The sequence below is a fragment of the Saprolegnia diclina genome (genome assembly GCF_000281045.1).
Source record: "Saprolegnia diclina VS20 unplaced genomic scaffold supercont1.49, whole genome shotgun sequence".
In the NCBI taxonomy this organism is placed as follows: domain Eukaryota; phylum Oomycota; class Saprolegniomycetes; order Saprolegniales; family Saprolegniaceae; genus Saprolegnia; species Saprolegnia diclina.
Window position 1 is genome coordinate 91278 of NW_008246116.1, and position 18465 is coordinate 109742.

The 18465-nt window shown below is 60.4% G+C and overlaps 6 protein-coding genes across 6 annotated transcripts; 3 read left to right on the forward strand and 3 right to left on the reverse strand.

The window, feature by feature from the left end:
• The first annotated feature begins 467 nt into the window (after positions 1 to 467).
• On the forward strand, positions 468 to 2721 carry SDRG_12350 (hypothetical protein). Its single transcript, XM_008618421.1, has 2 exons — positions 468 to 1147; positions 1194 to 2721. Exons 1-2 carry the CDS (start codon positions 474 to 476, stop codon positions 2677 to 2679), a joined length of 2160 nt encoding a protein of 719 aa, XP_008616643.1. The 5' UTR covers positions 468 to 473; the 3' UTR covers positions 2680 to 2721.
• Positions 2687 to 6875, reverse strand: SDRG_12351 (hypothetical protein). Its single transcript, XM_008618422.1, has 9 exons — positions 6225 to 6875; positions 5577 to 6167; positions 5284 to 5530; positions 4906 to 5237; positions 4358 to 4856; positions 4256 to 4312; positions 3710 to 4209; positions 3359 to 3655; positions 2687 to 3320 (listed from the first exon to the last, which is right to left on the reverse strand). Exons 1-9 carry the CDS (start codon positions 6582 to 6584, stop codon positions 2736 to 2738), a joined length of 3468 nt encoding a protein of 1155 aa, XP_008616644.1. The 5' UTR covers positions 6585 to 6875; the 3' UTR covers positions 2687 to 2735.
• A 125-nt stretch (positions 6876 to 7000) lies between these two features.
• Positions 7001 to 11794, forward strand: SDRG_12352 (hypothetical protein; the record flags this gene model as incomplete). Its single annotated transcript, XM_008618423.1, has 11 exons — positions 7001 to 8635; positions 8682 to 9136; positions 9180 to 9323; positions 9364 to 9528; positions 9571 to 9642; positions 9692 to 10121; positions 10173 to 10371; positions 10418 to 10706; positions 10752 to 10908; positions 10953 to 11618; positions 11663 to 11794. The coding sequence occupies 11 exons, from the start codon at positions 7001 to 7003 to the stop codon at positions 11792 to 11794; spliced, it is 4344 nt and encodes a 1447-aa protein (XP_008616645.1).
• A 1-nt stretch (position 11795) lies between these two features.
• Positions 11796 to 12166, reverse strand: SDRG_12353 (hypothetical protein; the record flags this gene model as incomplete). The annotated part of the gene is made up of 3 exons (XM_008618424.1): positions 11796 to 11903; positions 11947 to 11993; positions 12040 to 12166. 3 exons carry the CDS (start codon positions 12164 to 12166, stop codon positions 11796 to 11798), a joined length of 282 nt encoding a protein of 93 aa, XP_008616646.1.
• A 153-nt stretch (positions 12167 to 12319) lies between these two features.
• Positions 12320 to 13135, forward strand: SDRG_12354 (hypothetical protein). The gene has a single exon (XM_008618425.1). The coding sequence runs from the start codon at positions 12585 to 12587 to the stop codon at positions 13059 to 13061; it is 477 nt and encodes a 158-aa protein (XP_008616647.1). The 5' UTR covers positions 12320 to 12584; the 3' UTR covers positions 13062 to 13135.
• Positions 13079 to 18444, reverse strand: SDRG_12355 (hypothetical protein). Its single transcript, XM_008618426.1, has one exon. It carries the CDS (start codon positions 18433 to 18435, stop codon positions 13186 to 13188), a length of 5250 nt encoding a protein of 1749 aa, XP_008616648.1. The 5' UTR covers positions 18436 to 18444; the 3' UTR covers positions 13079 to 13185.
• Between the last annotated feature and the right edge of the window lie 21 nt (positions 18445 to 18465).

Sequence of the window (18465 nt, forward strand, 5' to 3'; positions counted from 1 at the left end):
TGCCGTCATCCTATTGCAATACCGTCATTGCCCATGGTGCGAGAATTGGAGCAGGTTGCACTTGCAGTTAGTTGTTCGTAGTACACTGTCGCTCCACAGAACTCATGGCAACACTGTCGCTCCAGCGCGCCAGATTTTCTTGTGGCCCCCTTCTTGTCACGTGCCCCTTTCCGGATACCGTATTTCCATCACCTCCGCTTCTGTTTAAAACACATTCCGACTCCTTTCCCAACAACGCTCGACAACGATCGACGTGTGCGCCTCGAATGCTTCAAACGCCGCCTAAAATCTTCCAGCGCTATGGAGCGAGACTCGGTCCCTTCGTGCGCCGTGCACACGGGCTCGTTCCACGGTGGCAGGAAGCAACCGTGTTTAAAACACGTTGCAAACCAACACCGTCTGGCGACGGCCCGATCCTCTCGTCCGGATACGGAGGCCGGGCTGCGCTCAACCATTGTGTGATTTCTGCGAGAATGGACGCGCTGCAAGCCAAGGTGCAGGCGCTGAACCTCAAGTCCCAGGCCGAGGACCGCGCTGCGATGGACGCCGAGACGCAGGCCGCTGCGGCGCAGAGCTTCTACATCACGACGGCCATCCACTACTCGAACGGCGTGCCGCACATTGGCCACGCCTACGAGAACGTGACGGCCGACGTCATTGCGCGCTACCACCGGGCGTATGGCCGCGACGTGCGCTTCCTCACGGGCACGGACGAGCACGGGCAGAAGATCGCGCAGACGGCCGAGGCCGCGGGCATGACGCCGCAGCAGCTCTGCGACAAGTACTCGGGCCTCTTCCAGCAGCTCACAAAGGACCTCAACATGTCGAACGACGACTTTATTCGGACGACGAGCGACCGCCACAAGAGCTTTTGCCAGTACATCTTTGGCCGCGCGCAGGCGAACGGCGACATCTACAAGGGCACGTACGAAGGCTGGTACAACGTGCGCGAAGAGACCTTTGTCACCGAGAACGAGGCCGCGCAGACCAACTACAAGGACCCGACGTCGGGCCTCGACCTCAAAAAGATGCAGGAAGAGTCGTACTTTTTCAAAATGTCCAAGTACCAGAAGCGCCTTGTCGAGCACTTCCACGCGCACCCCGAGTTTCTTCAGCCCGAGACCGCGCGCCAAGCCATCCTCAAGCGGTATCCCTCCCTCCTTCCCTTGATCCATGTCGAATTCGTCTTGTAGCTTGGAAGAGCCATTGCACGACCTCTCGGCGTCGCGCACGACGTTCTCGCACGGTATCCCGCTCCCGGACGACCCCAAGCACGTCATGTACGTCTGGTTCGATGCGCTCTCCAACTACCTGAGCGCGCTCGACTACCCGAACAACAAGGAGCTCTCCAAGTTCTGGCCCGCGAGCGTCCACATCATCGGGAAGGACATTACGTGGTTTCATACGGTCATCTGGCCGTGCATCCTCATGTCCGCCGGCTTCCCGCTCCCGAAGCGCGTCTTTGCCCACGGCTTTATCAACGCCAAGGACGGTACGAAGATGTCCAAGTCGATCGGCAACGTCGTCGACCCGTACGACATGGTGGCCAAGGTCGGCCTCGACTCGTTCCGGTACTTTGTGGTGCGCGGTGCGCGCTACGGCGCCGACATGCCATTCTCGGAAGACGAGCTCATGGCCATGCACAACTCGGACCTCGCCGACACGCTCGGCAACCTCGTGCACCGCGGCCTCACGCTCAGTGTCAAGTACGCCGACGGCACGATCCCCGACGCAGTCGCGACGCCGTGCTTTGACGTGGCCGCGCTCCGGGCCGCGACTGAGGACGCGTACCAGAACTACAACCTCCAGGACGCGTGCATCGCGTTCATCGAGGCGGTGAAAGAGACCAACAAGTACCTCACGGACGCCGCGCCGTGGCACATGACGGACGCGGCCGCCAAGCTCGTCGTTGTTCGCACGGTGCTGGAAGCGGTCTACATCTTTGCGCATTTCATGACGCCGTTCATGCCCGGTACGGCCGACGCGATCTTTGCCAAGCTGCACACGCAGCCCAAGACGCTCACGCAGCTCTCGTCGTACTTTGACAACCTCACGCACGGCACCCCGATCGTCGTCGGCGACATTCTCTTCCAGAAGGTGCTCTCCGACGCCGAGAAGGCGGCGCTCGAGGCCAAGAAGACGCCGGCGCCGGCCCCGGTCAAGGCCAAGAAGGTCGAACTGCCGCTCTTTGCGTCGACCGAGATTCGCGTTGGCACGATCACCAAGGTGTGGCCGCACCCGGACAGCGACAAGCTCTTCTGCGAGGAGATTGACGTGGGCCGTGACGCGCCGGTGCAGATTGCGTCGGGTCTGCGCCCGTTCTACAGCGCCGAAGAGATGACCAACCGCAAGGTGCTCGTGCTCCTCAACATCAAGGCCGCCAAGCTCGCGGGCTTCAAGTCCAACGGCATGGTGCTCTGCGCGTGCAACGAAGCCCGTGACGTGATCCAGTTTGTCGAGCCGCCGGCCGGCGCCGTCAACGGCGAGCGCGTCACGATCGCGACCGAGTCGGGCGACCCGGTGTCGGAAGGCCAGATGAAGAAGCAAAAGGTGTGGGAGAAGCTCGCTATCGACCTCAAGACCAACGACAAGGCCGAAGCGACGTACAAGGGCGTTGTCATCATGACCTCGGCCGGTCCCTGCAAAGCCGCGTCGCTCACCAACGTGTTCATCAGCTAAGCGTGAGTTCACGCCTCACATGAGTCTTCTTTGCCCATTCCATTTTGTATGTTTAATCACCGCATGGACGGTGGATCGAGCGCGGCAACGCGAGGTAAGGGGCGCCCCGGGCTGCGCGCCAAGGTCGCTCGCAGCGTCGCGTAGTCGCCGAGCGCGGCTTCGTCGATGGCCACCACGGGCCGCGCGTCGAGGCGCGGGTAGAGCTCGGGGCGACTCGTGGCCGCACGGCCCTTCTTGTCCTGCTTGGTTGGTGAGTGCATGGCCGGGAGGCGCAGCTTGACGGCGTCGCACTCGTCGCTGAGCTGCGTCGGCCGCGAGGCAAGTATCGCGGTCGTGCGAGGCGATCGGTGCTGCTTGAAGTGGTGGACGGCCATGTGCACGCGGGCGGTCATGGCGAACGGGTTGGAGACGCGGGGCGTCGCTTTGGGCAGCGGCAGCGAAGGGACGTCCGTCGCTGGCACCTTGCGCGCGGGCGCGTTCGGGAAATGGACGCAGGGACGGGGCAGCATGCGGTAGAGCGAAGCGGACTTGGGCGTCTTGAGCACGACCGGGTCGACGTCCTTCTCGGCCGGCAGCGTGTGCGCGCCGCCGTCCGTGTCGAGGATCTGCCAGCGCGACCCGACGTACGCGGCCGACGCCACCTACGCGAATGGTCATTTGATCGAGAAGTGGGTCGTACCTTGAAGAGCGGTCCGTCGTCGTCTTCGACAAAGATGCGGCCGACGAGTCCGGAGAGGAACTCGTGCCGGTGCCACGCGTGGTCAAAGAGCACGCTCAGCGCCATCTCGGTCACGACTCGCGCGTTGTCGTAGCCCTCGACGTTGCCCTTGTTGCGGCTCACGCTCGTAAGCGTCAGCACTGCGCCAATGAGCCCGAGCTCGTCCTTCCGGAACCAAACGTCTCCGACGGCCGGCGGCGCGTTCAAGCGGAGGCCCCGCAGCTCCTTTTGATAGAGCTCGATGGCCTTGGGCGGACCCTAACCCAGCATCCTCTCGTATGAGACACTTCAACATCGACGACAGCAAGCTACGAGCGTCGCGGCGCACGTCGACACGTTGGGGCTGCGCGGGTAATCGCAGTCGCGCAGCTTGGCGTCGTCGAGGCGCCAGTGGTCGTGGCCAAAGAGCCCGATGAGGCAACCGCCGAGCGTCCAGAGCTTGATGCTGGCCATCGACTCGGCCGACGTTGTGAGCAAGAAGGTCTCGAGGACGGTGCCCATTTCGACATAGTCGAGCGCCGCGATCGAGGTTTCGTGCGCAGCCCACGCGTGCACGTTCTCAACGCAAAGCGGGAGTCGCCCCGGGCACCCGAGCCGAAACACTTGAACGTGGCCGTTCGAGAGGCCCGTGAAGAGGAGCTCGCCGTCGACGTCGCAGCGCGCGACGCGGACTTCAAGAAGCGCATCGTCTTGCCGTAAATCGACAGTCGCATGCACAAAGGTGTGGCGCGGGTTGATGAGAAGCAGCGTTGCGTTCGTGGTGACGCCAACGAGGAGACCGAGTTTGGGCGGGTACATGAGCGCTTCGATTCCTACGAGAGATTGGGCGTGAGCGAGAGTAGGCGAAGCGCGCGTCACCGCTTGAGAACTGGAACTTGTGCATGAGGTCGCCCGAGTTGAGGCCCCAGAGAATGACTACGATAGCCCATCATGCACCGCAGAGGACGAACGAAAGCGCACCACAGCCGTCGACGCCGCCCGTTGCGATGCTCTTGGGCGGGCAAAAGGTCAGCGAGAGCACGTCGTCCGTGTGCCCCGTCGCCCGCTTCTCGGGCATGCGGCGGAGGTACTCGGTTGCATTCGAGTCGTTCCAGAGGTACACGCGGCGGTCCCAGCCCGTGCACGCAAGGTACTTGGTCTGCGCAAAGCCACGCCCAGACGAGAACGGAATCGACGTCGTGATCGAGAGCACGCTCGTGATTTCGTTCGACTTGGACGCCATGCACCGGGGCACACGGGGAATATGCACGCTCTGCGTGTGCAGGCTTGGCGGCAGCTTCATGCGGCCGGCATCGTCGTCGAGCTCGGCGCGGTTGAAGTGCAAGAGGGCATCGAGGTGGTGGTCGTCCTTCTCCTTCTTGAGCGTCGTTAGGAGACTCCCGTTGCTAAAGTTCCATAGCTTGACGTCGTCGCCGGCGTGGCTGCCCGTGATGAGCCGGCGACCCGACTCGTCCAGCGCCTAAGACCTTGTCAGTACTGTCGTACTGCAGTGTGAATGTAATGATTACGGCGGCGGTGATGGTCGAGTCGGAGATGTCAAAGTTGGAAATCATAGAGCCGTCGAGGAGGTTCCAGAGCACGACATGCGCGTTCGTGTCGATGCTCACGACTTGCTGAAACGAGGGGTTGAAGAGGAGCTTGCAAATCGGGTGTTCGTGCAGCTGCAGCGCTTCTTGGACGCCAACCATCGGATGCAGCGGCCAGTCGTTCAGCGCGCTCGACGCCGTGATCAAGTGCTTGTAGCGCGCGTCGAACGTGAGGAGACTCACCTTGTGGCGTTCGTGGGACGCGTCTTCGATCACCTGATTGCACTTGCAGTTTTTCACGTCCCAGACGCGCACTAGCAGGAGCAGTTGCGCTTGGAACTCGTGCACTTGAGAACGTACCGAGGCCGTCAAAGCCGAGGCTCAGGAGGCTGTACGACGCGGTGTTCCAGATGACTTGTTTGATCGAGCACGTGTGCCCCACGAGCCGTCCCACGAGCCGGATCGAGTACGGGCTCCACAGCAACACTTGACGCTCGAGGCCGCAGCTCGCAATAAGCTTGGGCTCCTTGCACCACGCAAACGAGTAGACGGCGCCCCGGTGCTGCCGAAAGTCGCGCTTGAGTGTGCCCCGGGTGATGTCGACGACCTAGTCGTCATCAAACCGACTACACTATCTTGTCTATTGTACATACCTTGATCGAGCCGTCGTGGGACGCCGAGACGAGGCAGTTGAGGTCCGCGACAAACTCGAGGCACGTAATATAGTCGGTGTGGCGCTCGGTCCGCGCAATCTTGCAGCCGTCGAGCGTCGGGCTGCTGTGGCAGCCAATTTCACCGTCGCAAATGTGCCACGTCGTCGGCTCGTCAAATGTGATTTGCGTGACGCACCCGACGTCGTCGCCAATGAAGAGGCTCTCGCGCATGCTGCCTTCGTCGACCATCGTGCTCAAACTCAACGGCGTCGCATGCTCCAACTCGGAAAACGGAAGTTTGGACACGAGTTTCTTGTCCGGCGTCGAGAGGTCGTAGAAGACGACGCCGGCTTCCATGGACGCGATGGCCACCTTGCCGCTCACGCGCAAATAGACCATACTCGAGACCCAGTCCGACTTGTTCCTCGTCGTCTTGAACGTGTGCAGCGGCGCGCTCAGCGCCGTCGGTGCGAACGTCGAAATGACGCCGCCGTGGGTGCACGCGAGGTAGTGGCCACTGCGCGGCAGCGTCTCGATCGCGACAAAGACGTCGCGAGCCCGATGCGTCGTAACGGGCGTCTCCTCGGCCACCTAATAGGGCGTCATCCTCCGATTGCTATTGCTGTTGAAATATTGCTATCGGTGTACATAGTCATCGCGGGGCAGGAAGGCGGCAGTCGTGGTCGCAGACGCGTCTTTGGTCGCGTTGGCGTTGAGGAACATGAAGTTCGTGAACTCGTCCCAGTCGACCGTTCCGTCCGAGTTGGCGTCGATCTTCATAAAGAGCTGCGAGATCTGCGTCGGCGTCCAGTGGTCGCCGCCGAGGATCGAGCCAAAGTGCGCCACAAACTGCTTCTCGGTGAGCGCCGAGTCTTGCTCAAAGACGCCGTGGAGCTTCATGAGTTCGCTGAGCCTGAACATGGATTCGTTGAGGCTGAAGCTCCCGAGGTTGGACACCGGTGGCTCGTCCGTGCCATCGGCGCTGCTCGGTCGCAGTCCGCCCACCATGCTCGGCGTTTCCAGCGACAAGCGATCTTTCGCAGCCTATGATTAGACGCCTCCGGAACGCGTTCCGGTTGACACCCTCACCATCAATGACGACATCTCACCGAGTAAAAGACTAGGGGTTGGAGGCGACAGACTAGGTTACGGTGTTTAAACCGTCGTGGGCTCAGCTGCCTGGCCCGTCTGACCATCCTAACGCGCCACAGCTCTCGGCAACCCAGAGGTAAATCCGCCGTGTATTGTGGTGAACCACCCAGTATTGCTCTACGAGTTTACGTACGATAGCCATTGAACTCTGCCCACCTCGTTCGTTCAACCACAATACGCGGGTCAGCCAAGGTTGTAGCTATTGATAGACAGGCGGTTGGCTATTTCAATCGCCGCCTCTCAACGCTCAACGGTCGTCGCCGTGGCGCAAGATGGAGCCCGAAATGGCGCAAGGAAGTACGTCCGAGGCGAGCCTCGAAGTGGACGTCATCGCGATGCCTGCAATACGCCTACCTCCGTTGCCAGGAGCCTCTGCACCACCTTTGCCCGAGCCTCTCGAGCTACTCGAGTCGCCGCCAACTCTTCCCACAGACACAACAACAGATCTTAGAGACGAGAATCCCGAGCCGCTGGTGCCATTGACGAGCAACAGTGATCCACCAAGCGCCGGCTCGGAAGACGAGGTCGTGTCCGACAACGGGCCTGACGAGGGCGCTTCTACAAGCGTCCTACCCAACGACGAAATCGCCACGGACACTGTCGACGACGGCGCGACAGATACCCCAACAGAGGCAGACGCCGCAAGCAACGATTGGACAGAGTACGAAGGCGACACTCTGCAAGCCGACGACACGTCAAGAGACGTGCCGAGCGAACCAACACTTGAAGGGAGCTACTTCGCTGAGCAAACCGAGCCAGCGCCAGAGAGCCCTGACTTTGACGTTGACGGGCCAACCGAGCCAGCGCCAGAGAACACCGACATCGAGCCAGCGCTCGAGGAGGGCAACCCTGGGGCGTGGAGCGACGATCCTGCACTTGGCGACACCGAGAGCACTACGGAGTGGGCGGCGGCCCCAGGTATCGACGCGATAAACGCAAAGGACCCGCCGACAGAAGAGAATGGCGACGAAAGCCAATGGGCGACCGACGAGACAGGCGCTTGCCTCGATGTACCGGAAGCTCCGAATGACACTCTTGGCGATAACTACGGCGGCCAAGTCGTCGCGAATGAAACCGAGTGGGTCGACAGAGCAGCTGACCAAGCGGATGCGTACCCAGATCCAGCAGCCGACGGCGTCGCGGACGAGTGGCCGAATCCAGAACCAGACGCCGTTTCAAATGACGTCGACAACTCTCAACTTTGGCCAGGTCAAGAAAATATAGACGAAGGCCAGGCCTTCAGCGCCATGGACGAAGCAGCCAGCCCCGAGGATACTCTGAACGAAGCGCCGGGGTGGTCATCGCTGGATCCAAACGGGTCGTGGGCAAATGAACCTGGTCGCGCGGTCGGCTGGTCGTCGTTCCATCCCGATTCTACGTGGGCAGACGAAGCCAGCGCTCCTCCGTTGGCCCCAGTAGAACCAACGGCGTCGATGCCGACAGACTTCGCCGGGACGCGCAACCGTCCTGGCTCGGCCAAAAAGGTACTCACGCGCGTCGAAATGATCAAGTACGCCAAGGACTTTGCCGCCGCCGAACGTCTCGGCGCGGGCAAGTCGTTCTTCAAGACGACGATGAAGGACATCGCCGAGCTCGGCGTCGGCCTTCAGCTCTATTTTCTCTTCACCAAGTACATGGGTCTCTGCTTCGTCGTCATGTCGGTGCTGGCATTACCCGCGCTCGTCATGCACGCGTCGGCCCGCGGCATCGACACGCAGATGATCGACCCGATGCGGCTCGGTGTCTTGACGATCGCCAACGAGGGCGTCAACTCGACAGCGAACGCGACCACCGAGTGGTGCGCCGGCAACCCCTTCACGGACGACCCGCACACCGTGAGCTACCTCATCACGGCCTGCGACGTTCTCTATTCGCTGACGTTTGCCGGGTTCATGTGGTTTTTCAAGGTACGTTGAGGCATGTAGATCAGAATCGTCTCAGCATATTAAGTAGATCACGGCGAACCAAGTCATCGCCCGCAACGCCGAGGCGATTACGCCGGCAAAGTACGCCGTGTACGTGCGCGGCTTGCCACCGTCGGCGACCCAAGAAAGCATTTTGCAGCACTTCAACGCCCGCTACGACCCAACGACAGAGAGGAAGGAGTACCCGATGAAGCTCGGCTGCTGGGGCCGGCCGCGAGCACCCAAGGTGCAGGCCGATTTGACGCGCGGCGGACGGCTGGCCAAGCCCGTCGACAGTACGGAGCACCTCTCGCACCCGCACGAGATGTACCTGCGCACGTACGTGGCCGAAGTGAGCATTGCACACCCGACGGGCGGCCTGCTGCGAACCTTTTTGGCGATGGAGTACCTCACGGCCAAGGCCGCCGAGCTCAACGATATTCTCAAGACGCTCCAGATGCTGCCGGCAACGGACGCGGCCAACCGCGCTGAAATCACAACCAAGTAGTACATAACTGCCTCTCACTGTCGTATCGAAAGTGAGTAGGATCGAAGCGCAGCTCGAAAAAGTGACCGACACCCTCGAGAAGAAGACGAGCAAGCTCAAGGAGCTCCGCGAGAACCGCGCCAACAACCTCACCGACTGCGACTGTGCCTTTGTCGTCTTCAACAGCGTCGAAGCCCAGCGGCGGTACCATCTCGCCGCAAGACGTTTCTGACTACTGGAGCAGGTGTCTGCGTGACTACCGCACGAGCCAGTACAGTTTGGCGCGGCGGTTCCAGCCCAAGGAACTTCGGTTCCAGGGCACGCACGCGCTCTGGGTGCAACAAGCGCCCGAGCCCTCCAACATCATTTGGGAAAACCTCGAAGTGCCCGTGCGAGAGCGACGTCTTCGGTGCGTGGAAACTTCTTCTGCCACGACGCGACTGGTGGCTAGGCGGTACTTGACCAACTTTGTGACGTTTTTGCTCTTGTTGGTGTCGTGCGCGGTCATTTCGCTGGCGCAGAGGCAAGCGAAATGTATCAATGTTTCAACGTGCCACGTGTGTGTGTTTTAGTGCGCAAGCCACGTTTGCAGGGGGTTCGATCCCGAATTTTTGCACCGAGGCGCTCCCGGCCGTCTTTACGGGCAACTACTCGATTATTTCGACGCTCAAGTGGCAACTCTACTGGGACCAGTACCCCAACACGACGTGTCCGACGGGCAGCTACTACATCTCGTACACCAACAATGTTGTCGTACCGCAAACCAAAGTCGGCAACGCGACGCAGTGCGTGACCAACCGCTGCATCTCGGCGATCGCGAGCCTCGATACGACGTGCAGCACGCTCCCGTGCTTTTTGCCCGCGCTCAAAGACGACAAGACGCGCCCGTGTACAACCTACAAGGCGTCGGATCTGCTGAAATGCTACTGCGAACCCGCCCTCGAGCGCGCGATTTCGCTCTACGGCTGGCTCGACGGCCCGAAAAAGATGTACAATTACCAGGTAATACCGAGTCTCGTCTGTCGTGGGTTGCATCAACGGTGGTGGTCTTAGCTGCCATGCCAAGAGTACTTGGCCAACTACATTCGGAAGAACGCGTCGCTCTTCCTCGCGGCCGCGACAGTCATTGTCGTCAACCTTGTGTTGCAGACAATCCTCCGCGCATTTGCCGATTTTGAGCGCCACGTGAGCGAGAGCGAGCGCGCGTCAGCCATGGTGCTCAAGCTCTTCTTCGCACAGCTGCTCAACACGGGTGCGGCCGAATCTCCATCTTAACAATGAGATTCACATGGTCGTAGGAATCATTGTGCTCTTGGTCAACGCCAACTTGAGCAACGTGCCTCTGCCGTCGACGCTGCGTGAAGTCTTGAACGGGAAGTTTGACGACTTTGTGCGGCAGTGGTACATTAGCGTCGGCGTCGGGATCTCGACAACCATGATCATCAACGCGGTTTCGCCGCAGATCGGACCGATTTTGCAAACCTTCGTCATTCGGCCGCTGACGCGGTCGCGTGCGCTCAAGGCCGCAGTGACGCAAAAGCAAATGAACGACTTGTTTGCGGGCCCGTCTTTTGACATTTCGCTGCGGTGGGCTATCTAATTTTTGTACATAATTGTCATTCGTCCGCGTAGGTACCCACTTGTGCTCAACACCGTGTTTGTGACGATGATGTACTGCGGCGGAATTCCAGTGCTGCTCCCCGTCGCCGCCCTCGCATGCCTCGTCATGCACCTCCTCGACAAGCTCACGATTATGAAGCTCTACTCGGTCCGCACCGCCTACGACGAGGTGCCAGGCTATATTTGAGTGGTTTCGTAACTAGTGCTGTGTAGGCGCTTGGCGAGCTCTCGCAAGCGATGCTGCCGTTTGCACTGTTGCTCCACCTCGGGTTTTCAACGTGGATGTACGGCAACAGCATGTTCCTCCAGTCGGGCCTGTTGAACGTGTCGTGGGTCTTGCGGGAATTTGGCGTCCAGTCGAATTCGACCAACGCCAACGACCTCTACGGTGAGCTCCAAGCCGCCGTGAGCGAGTACGATCCGCTCGGGTCCGCCGGTCTCTCGTCCAAGATCTGGCGCCTCAACGTCTTTCCCATCTTTCTCTTCTTTGTCATCGCGCTCGTCCTCTTCTTTTTATCGCAGTTTTTTGGCGCCATTTTGTGGCCGATTCTGGAAAAACCTCTCTATTGGCTCGCGAACGGCATCGCCAATTCGTGCTCGTCGACGCTCAAGAAGACGCTCATGCACAGCAAGCGCAAGTACTCGAGCGAAACGCCGCTCGTGTCCCAGTACCCCGACTTTACGGGCGAGTACCAAGTGCACGCGACCTCCAAGGCCGTCGACGTTGCCAAAGGCTATGAGCTCCAAGAGAACGGAATCCTCGTCCGCAAGTGGACGGTCGACACGGACGTGCGAAACAAAGGCGACCGCATGCTCACGTGGGAGGCCATGGCGGCGCCCGTCAAGACGTACTCGATCCACGCCAACCCCAAATATCAGGTACAGTCACGTGTGCTTTCTGGTGGCTGAGACGGCAGCAATAGAATGCGATGATTGAGCTCTCGCACGCCCGCGAGCGTGTCGGCAACGAGGATGCCGCCGAGAGCGAGCAAGAGAAACACGTCAGGAAGCCCAAGAAACCGTCCGGTTCCAGCACGGTCGTGCCTGTTGAGTAGTTTACTTTTCTTCCGCGTATGTGTAAAACCCTTGTGCGTACTTGATGCCAAAGTCCGTCGCGTCCACGGGCGGGTGCTTGAGCGCCTTGCGCGGGTTCTCGTCCAGCTCCTACGACTGCGCTAAGATCCAGGCAGCAGCTTGAAATTTGCACCTCAAAGATGTCCTTGATGTCGCCGCCGTGCTTCTTGTACATGGCCGCTAGTACCAGACGTCGGACGCGGGGGTTAATCAAGAGGGCGCGCACCGAGACGCTCAGCAACCGCGGGGTCGTACTCGAGCGAGTCATGGCGCGGATTGGCCTTGGTCGCCTTGAGGTTGTTGGACGACTTGAGCAGCTCGCCGTCGCTCACCAGCGCGTGCTTGCTCTCCATCGCTTCAAAGATCTTATCCGACCAAGGGTTGCGATCTTCCGCAACGATTGCGAAAATTACGCGTGCGAAACGTGTTTTATGTCGGAAATAGCAGAAAGGGCAATGTCACGTGGCAGCCCACGGGCGAAGGACAGAGATTTGCAGACATGTGGCCCGTGTCCGGCCGTCCCGCGGCAGCAGCTGCGCGAACATACCGGCAGCAAAGCGTTTTTCGTTCAGGCACCTCGACGGGCCTGGTAATGTCTACTAGTACCGGTTCAGGCTACGGTTCAGGCGCCGATATCTGGCGCCGATGCTGCGGCCGTCAGAGGAACCAAGACTCGACGTCGTCTGAGTCGCGCAGCTGCTGGACGCGGGTCAAAACGGACCAATCAGATGTCGCGTACTTCTGTGTAATCAGACCATTTTGAAAAAAACGATGCGTCTCTCTTCGCTTCCGCTCGGACTCGCGGCGCTGGCCGTCGTGAGCGCGATTGACGGCCGCCTTCCGTGCGACCGCGGTGTCCTCCTCGAGAAGGCCGGCGTCCAGACGCTAAAGACGTGCCTGGCGACGGCCAACTTGACGCTCGACACGCTCGACAAGGCACACGCCACAGCCCTCTGCGCCGTGCCAGCCTGCGTCAGCGTCGTCACGATGGCATCGACGACAACTACATGTCCGAATGGCCAAGACTACGCCGGTCTCTGCAACACGACGGCAGCGACGACACCAACATCGACCACAGGCGCTTCGACGACGACCACGAGTCCCGCGACAACGCTGCCCACATCATCGGCGCCAACGTCCGCGCCCACCACCGGCACCCCAAAGACACCAGCGGTTGCACCTTCTAGTGCATCGGCCATGTCGCTGGCAACTGTTGTGGCCATCACATCAGCCATTCTTCTCGTCTAAGGCGCGCGAATGGCTTCGTAAAGTACCTTCGAGCGAATCCGGTAAACGTGTGTAGTAAAATGCACTTTGCACAATTTCGGGTTGTCAAATGACCTTCGCACATGAGACTACATGCGTCAGCAGTCTAATCGGTGAGAGGAATCGCGTGCCGGAGGTGCAACGGCGTGTCGGCTTCGGGCAACAGCGAAATTGCAAACGTCCGCCACGTCTTGACGTCAAAAACGTACATGACACGCCCGCGACGGACGCTCAGAAGTCCGCTGTAGACCGCCGATGCGCGGTCGAGGTACACGAGATGGCGGTAGCGCCACGCGTCGTGCGCAAAGAGGTACGTCGCACCTGACGAAAGCCAGTAGGAGAGTACGCGCGAATGGCGCGCTGCACCCTTGAGCTGCCGCGCGCAGAGGTAGCAGAGACCGTGGGCGCCAAGCACGAGGAGACCGAGAAGCAGCGTGCGACTTGCGTGTCCGATCGTGACCGAGGCAGCAAGGCACGTAAACTGAAAGTCGACTTGGATCAGGCGACAGTCGGATGGCGGCGTCACCGTCACGGCGTGGGCTGGTGGCCACACGACACTCAAGAGCGATGCGACGACCCACACTAAGGTCGTGTTGAGGAGCGTGAACGACGGCGTGAGTTCGCGCGTGGCGATGATCCAAATGTCGATCGAGACGGCGCTGAGCCACGTGACTTCGCTGGCGGCGAGTAGCGTCGTGTACCACGGATTCGTCTGCGTCCGCAGCATTAAAAAGTTGTCATTTTGGCCGCGCTCGAGCCGCAGCATAGCTGTCGAGAGAATCGAGATTGCCGTGAGACTTCGAAGCAGCAGAAGCGGTCGTCCGACCCACGTGACGCTGCCGACACTGTGCAAGGACCAGAGATTCCGTCCCTCGATGCAACCGCAGCCGAGAAGCACGTAGACGCCCGTGACGGTTGCCAGCGCCAAGGTGACCGTCGTGACGTACTGAACACCGGCGGTCGCATACGCCGCAAACGTTGTCGGGAGTTCGCTTCTGTCGACGGTGTTCTCGAGGTATTGGATGAGGTCCGAGAGCAGCGTCATGATCCCGTTGTCACCTTCAAAGAGCACGACCTCCCGCCGGCCGAGCACCCAATCAAAGAGGAACCACCACGCAAAAAACGTAAATGGGTCGTCGTCGTCGAATCGCAGCGGGTACTCGAAGACACGGACATCGACGACCGAGACGTTGAGCGTTCCGAGTTGAAACAAGCTGATATTCATGTGGCGGAGATCAACCACGAGCGATGTCAGTACCGGTGTTGGGGGTAGCGGCGCCGCTTCCAAGAACGCAGTTGCCGCCACGAGCCCCGCATGACAGGCCGATGCGCCGCTCACCTCTTGCGCACACAGCCGCGTCCAGTTGGCACTTGTCAGCATCGTCGCAAAGATAAACGCTTCGGGCGTCGGGTACAGTGTACTCTGCAGCGGCGACGGTGCGCAAATGCCGTCGCTCAAGAAGAGTGTCAGCAGACCCGTCGAGATCTTGGCTCCTGCCGAGACAAGGCTGATGTCGCAGAGCGGCGAGCCGCCCAGAGCGATAAAGTCGAGCTGCAGCCACGCCTCGGGCACAACCAGGTAGTTGAAGTTGACGCTGGTGCCAAGAGTGACGTACGCCGTACCGGCTTCTAACGAAGCGACACGGCCGACCGTCACAGCGCTCGAGAACGCCCGCACGACATCTACCAATGCTTCCGGCGCGGGTACGTACGTCATGTCGATGGTGCCAAACGGCCCGAGACGCTGGCGCGTGGCGGCCAAACCCACGCCGAGCGGACTCGGCAGTGTCCCGTTCCGCATCAGGAGGGACTCGGCATTGATTGCCTCCAAGAGGTAATGGGGCAACCCTCGTAGGAGCGACGTGCCATTGACGTAGCGTTCGCTGGTATTTCCGCTGCCGTAGAGCGCTGCGAGCGGCCAGTACATTTTGTACGAGGTCTGCGCCGCCAAGCGGAACCGCCCGCTCGTGCTGGAAATGGTGAAATGGAACAAGGCGCCGTACGCATTCGAGATATCGTAGTGCAGTTGCAGGCCCAGTATCTTGTAGTTTTGCCACATGGAAACATAGCGAAACACATTGTGCGTGGTCCAAAAGCCAACTTCGTCCGGCAATTGCAACAGCGGCGCGTACAGCGAACGTGCCAAGAACGCGCGGCCGTCGAGCGAGGCGTCGAGGGCTTTGTGCGTTGAATCAAAGGCGCCGTTGCCACAGGCCAGCCACGCGCTTGCCTCCAAGTTGCGCAGGTGCAGCTCCAAGAAGACCGCGCCGTTCGACAACGTTGCGCGTCGGTGGCAGCGGGCTTGGCGCGCCGACGAAAAGGCGAGCTCCCAGCGTCGCTCGACATCCAAGAAACAGTACGCCGTCGCGATCCACGGCACGCTGCACGCATCGGCCGACCGCAGACTCGAGACAACCGATGCAATGTCGCTCGCCATGGCCAGTTGCTGGGTCGCCGCAAGGTTGGCTGGTGTCTTGATGCTAGTGGTCGTTGTGCTCGCGAGCACGTTGGTGTTGCTCGTGGTGAGTGAATTCACGTCGGCTGCACCCAGAAGCCGCAGGTGCACAAATGTTGATGCCAAGAAGACGTGCATGGTGCTCATGTTGAAGTCGGGCCAAAACACATCGTTCGTCAAGTGACCGGCCGAGACTTGGAGGTACGAGACGCTGCCGCCGATCGACACCAGCATGTAGAGGACCCCGACGTGTGCGAGCACCTGTTTCAAGAAAGGCCGGTGCACCACGACAGGCAACTCGCTGGCGGTCTCGGCTGGGACAGCGTGTAGGGTCGGCAGTGGCAGATGGAGGCAGTGCGCCGTCGCCTCAAACGGCCGGGTACTCCACAGCGGTATATGAAAGACAACACCAAGAGACCGAATCGGAATTGAACCGGCGAGAACGCACGCGACGCGGTCAAAGCCGGTGGGGGGTTGTACAGGCTGCAAGAGAGCATTCGCGGCCGCAGAGAGTGCCACGTATTTTTCATTCGGGGTGTGATGTTGTTTCCGTCGATACCACGCGACAAGAGGCAGCAGTACGAGCCCTATGCCGAGCTGAACGCTGACGAGAAGCCAAAGACGCGAGGTGGACCCGACGGCCACGACCGCGCTGCGGCAGTGCAAGAGGTGGTCCATTTGTGTCGCAGAGCAATTTCGATCCAGAATGCCAGTCAAGTCGACGGGCCAGACCAGTGTGATAGCGAAGTGACACAGCCACACGACGAGACTTGCTGTCGGTCCCACGACAATCGGGTCGCGCGTCAGCACGAGCGTTAGGTCGCCGAGCGCGACGGTGAGCCACGTTGCTTCGGTCGTGAGCACAATGGTCGATAGAACTGGCCGTCGGCGCCACGTTAGCATCGACGTCATCTGTCCTCGCCCCAAGACGATTTCAGCCGAGCTCAGTAGGATCAGCGCAGTGCTGCCCCGCAGCGCCATGATGGGCCGACCGAGCCAGACGGCGCCGACGAGACGGTGAAACGCGAGAAGGTTGGCGCTCACAACCGACTTGGAAATGTGCAACAGCACAAGGAGTGCGACGACGACAATGACAGCACTCGCATAGTAGACAATATAGAGCACAAAGCGAGACGCCCTCGTGAGCACGCGGGCGCTGTCGGCCATCGTGTACGGCGTGTAGCGAGCCGAAACGAGCGCCAGCGCGCCTTCGTCACCATCAAAGACGACGGCCTCGCGGTCCCCAAGTGCCCACTCGTACAGGTAGATCCACCCAAAGAACGTATGCAGCGACGCAGGATCGACAAGCGGCGCGTCGAGAAGTCGCCACTCGGACCCGTTCGAGGCAAATTGCATGATGCTAAGCCCCGTCGCGCGCACGTCAGTGGCTGCCTGCGCCAGCGCTGCAACAAGCGAGTCATGGCGCCAATGGGCGAGCTCGATGGCCGCGGCGTCGAGCTGCGCGCTGCACGCTGGTGCGCGCGTCTGAAGTGCGCAAATGGCGTGCGTGCGCTGTATAGCGTCCGGCGTGGCGAGCAGAGAGAGCAAGGTGGCGTCCCACGACAGCTCGAGCTGGAGCGGCGGCTGCGCGTCGCACACGTCATAGTAGCTAAACATGGCCTGCACAATTTGTCTCGGAGCGCCATGGAGACAAAAGGGGTTGCCGCCGTAATATACCAATCGCGGGTCCAGCGTCCACGCAGGCGGCACCGGGTCGACGACCAAGCTTGGAGGCCACGGCGAGTCGAGAACCGTGCGCGCCAAGTTGAGTTGAAAGAGCTCCACCGCACGCCAGAGCGACGGCGGCACCGCGAGAAAGTACAAGTCGATCGACAAGAACGGGCCAATGCGACGTCGGACAAGATCCGTCTGGTTGACAAACACATTGTCGTCGTTGGTGAGGCCTAAAAACCCCTCCAAGTCACCCGTCGACGTCGGCTGCCCGAGACGAAAGTCGTTGGGTGATGTGGCAATCAGGCTTTGGTTGCAAAGCTGCATAAAGTACAAGTCGTTGTAGAAGAACCAGTACGCGTATAGAGACGTCCAGCCCGTGCGCTGGAACGGCGAGTCCTTGACGACCACGTCGAAGGTTAACCCGAGTGCATTTTGCAGCGCGACAACTTCTTGGAGGCCGGTCTCGGCAGCGTTTTGCCACATCATGGTAAACGTCGTCAAGTTATTGGCCGCCCAGAGCGCAACTTCATCGGCGACACTCGTGCGGTGCCATGCATTGGCCGTGTTGCGCAACCAGGCTTGGCCAAAAGCAGTTGCTTCGAGGCCATTTTGAAGGCCCACGGTGAACATACCGCCGACGCCACCGTACACGGCGAGGAAGGCGTCCCAAGGAATGTTGCGGAGCACCGACTCCAAGTACACGGCACTGTTGTGTCGGTACCGAAGCGCGCACCGCGCTTGTCGTTTGGCCGTGTGTGCAATCTCAAAGACACGTTCAAAGTCCACGTAGCAGTACTGCGCACCCACCCAAAGCGCGTCGCTTGCTGGTAGCGTCCGAAGGTTTGTCACTGCATAGGTGAGCGACGTGAGGTTCGTGAGCAGCAAATAGCGCGTGTATGTCGCGTGCATGCTGACGCGCGTTGGTGACGCGCTATAGTCGCGGCGCTGCATGGCTCTCGGCGAGAGCAAGTCAAAGATAGTCGACTCAACGGACGTTGGCGCCAGCAAGGTGTTGGCGGCGTCGATCAAGAAGGCTTCGTATCCGGTCGTGTTGTACTCGGGCCACCATAAATCGTTGGCAAAGGCGGGCGCGAGCAGTCCGAGGTAATAGATCCCTGCGGCGATCGAGACGCACATGGAGAGGGCGCTGCATAGTACACGCCCCAGTTGGTGGCGTGGAAGCGACCGAATGTGGTCGGCCACCGGGCCCGGCACGACGCGGTGCATCGCGTCAACGGCCGCCTGTTTAGTGGCCGT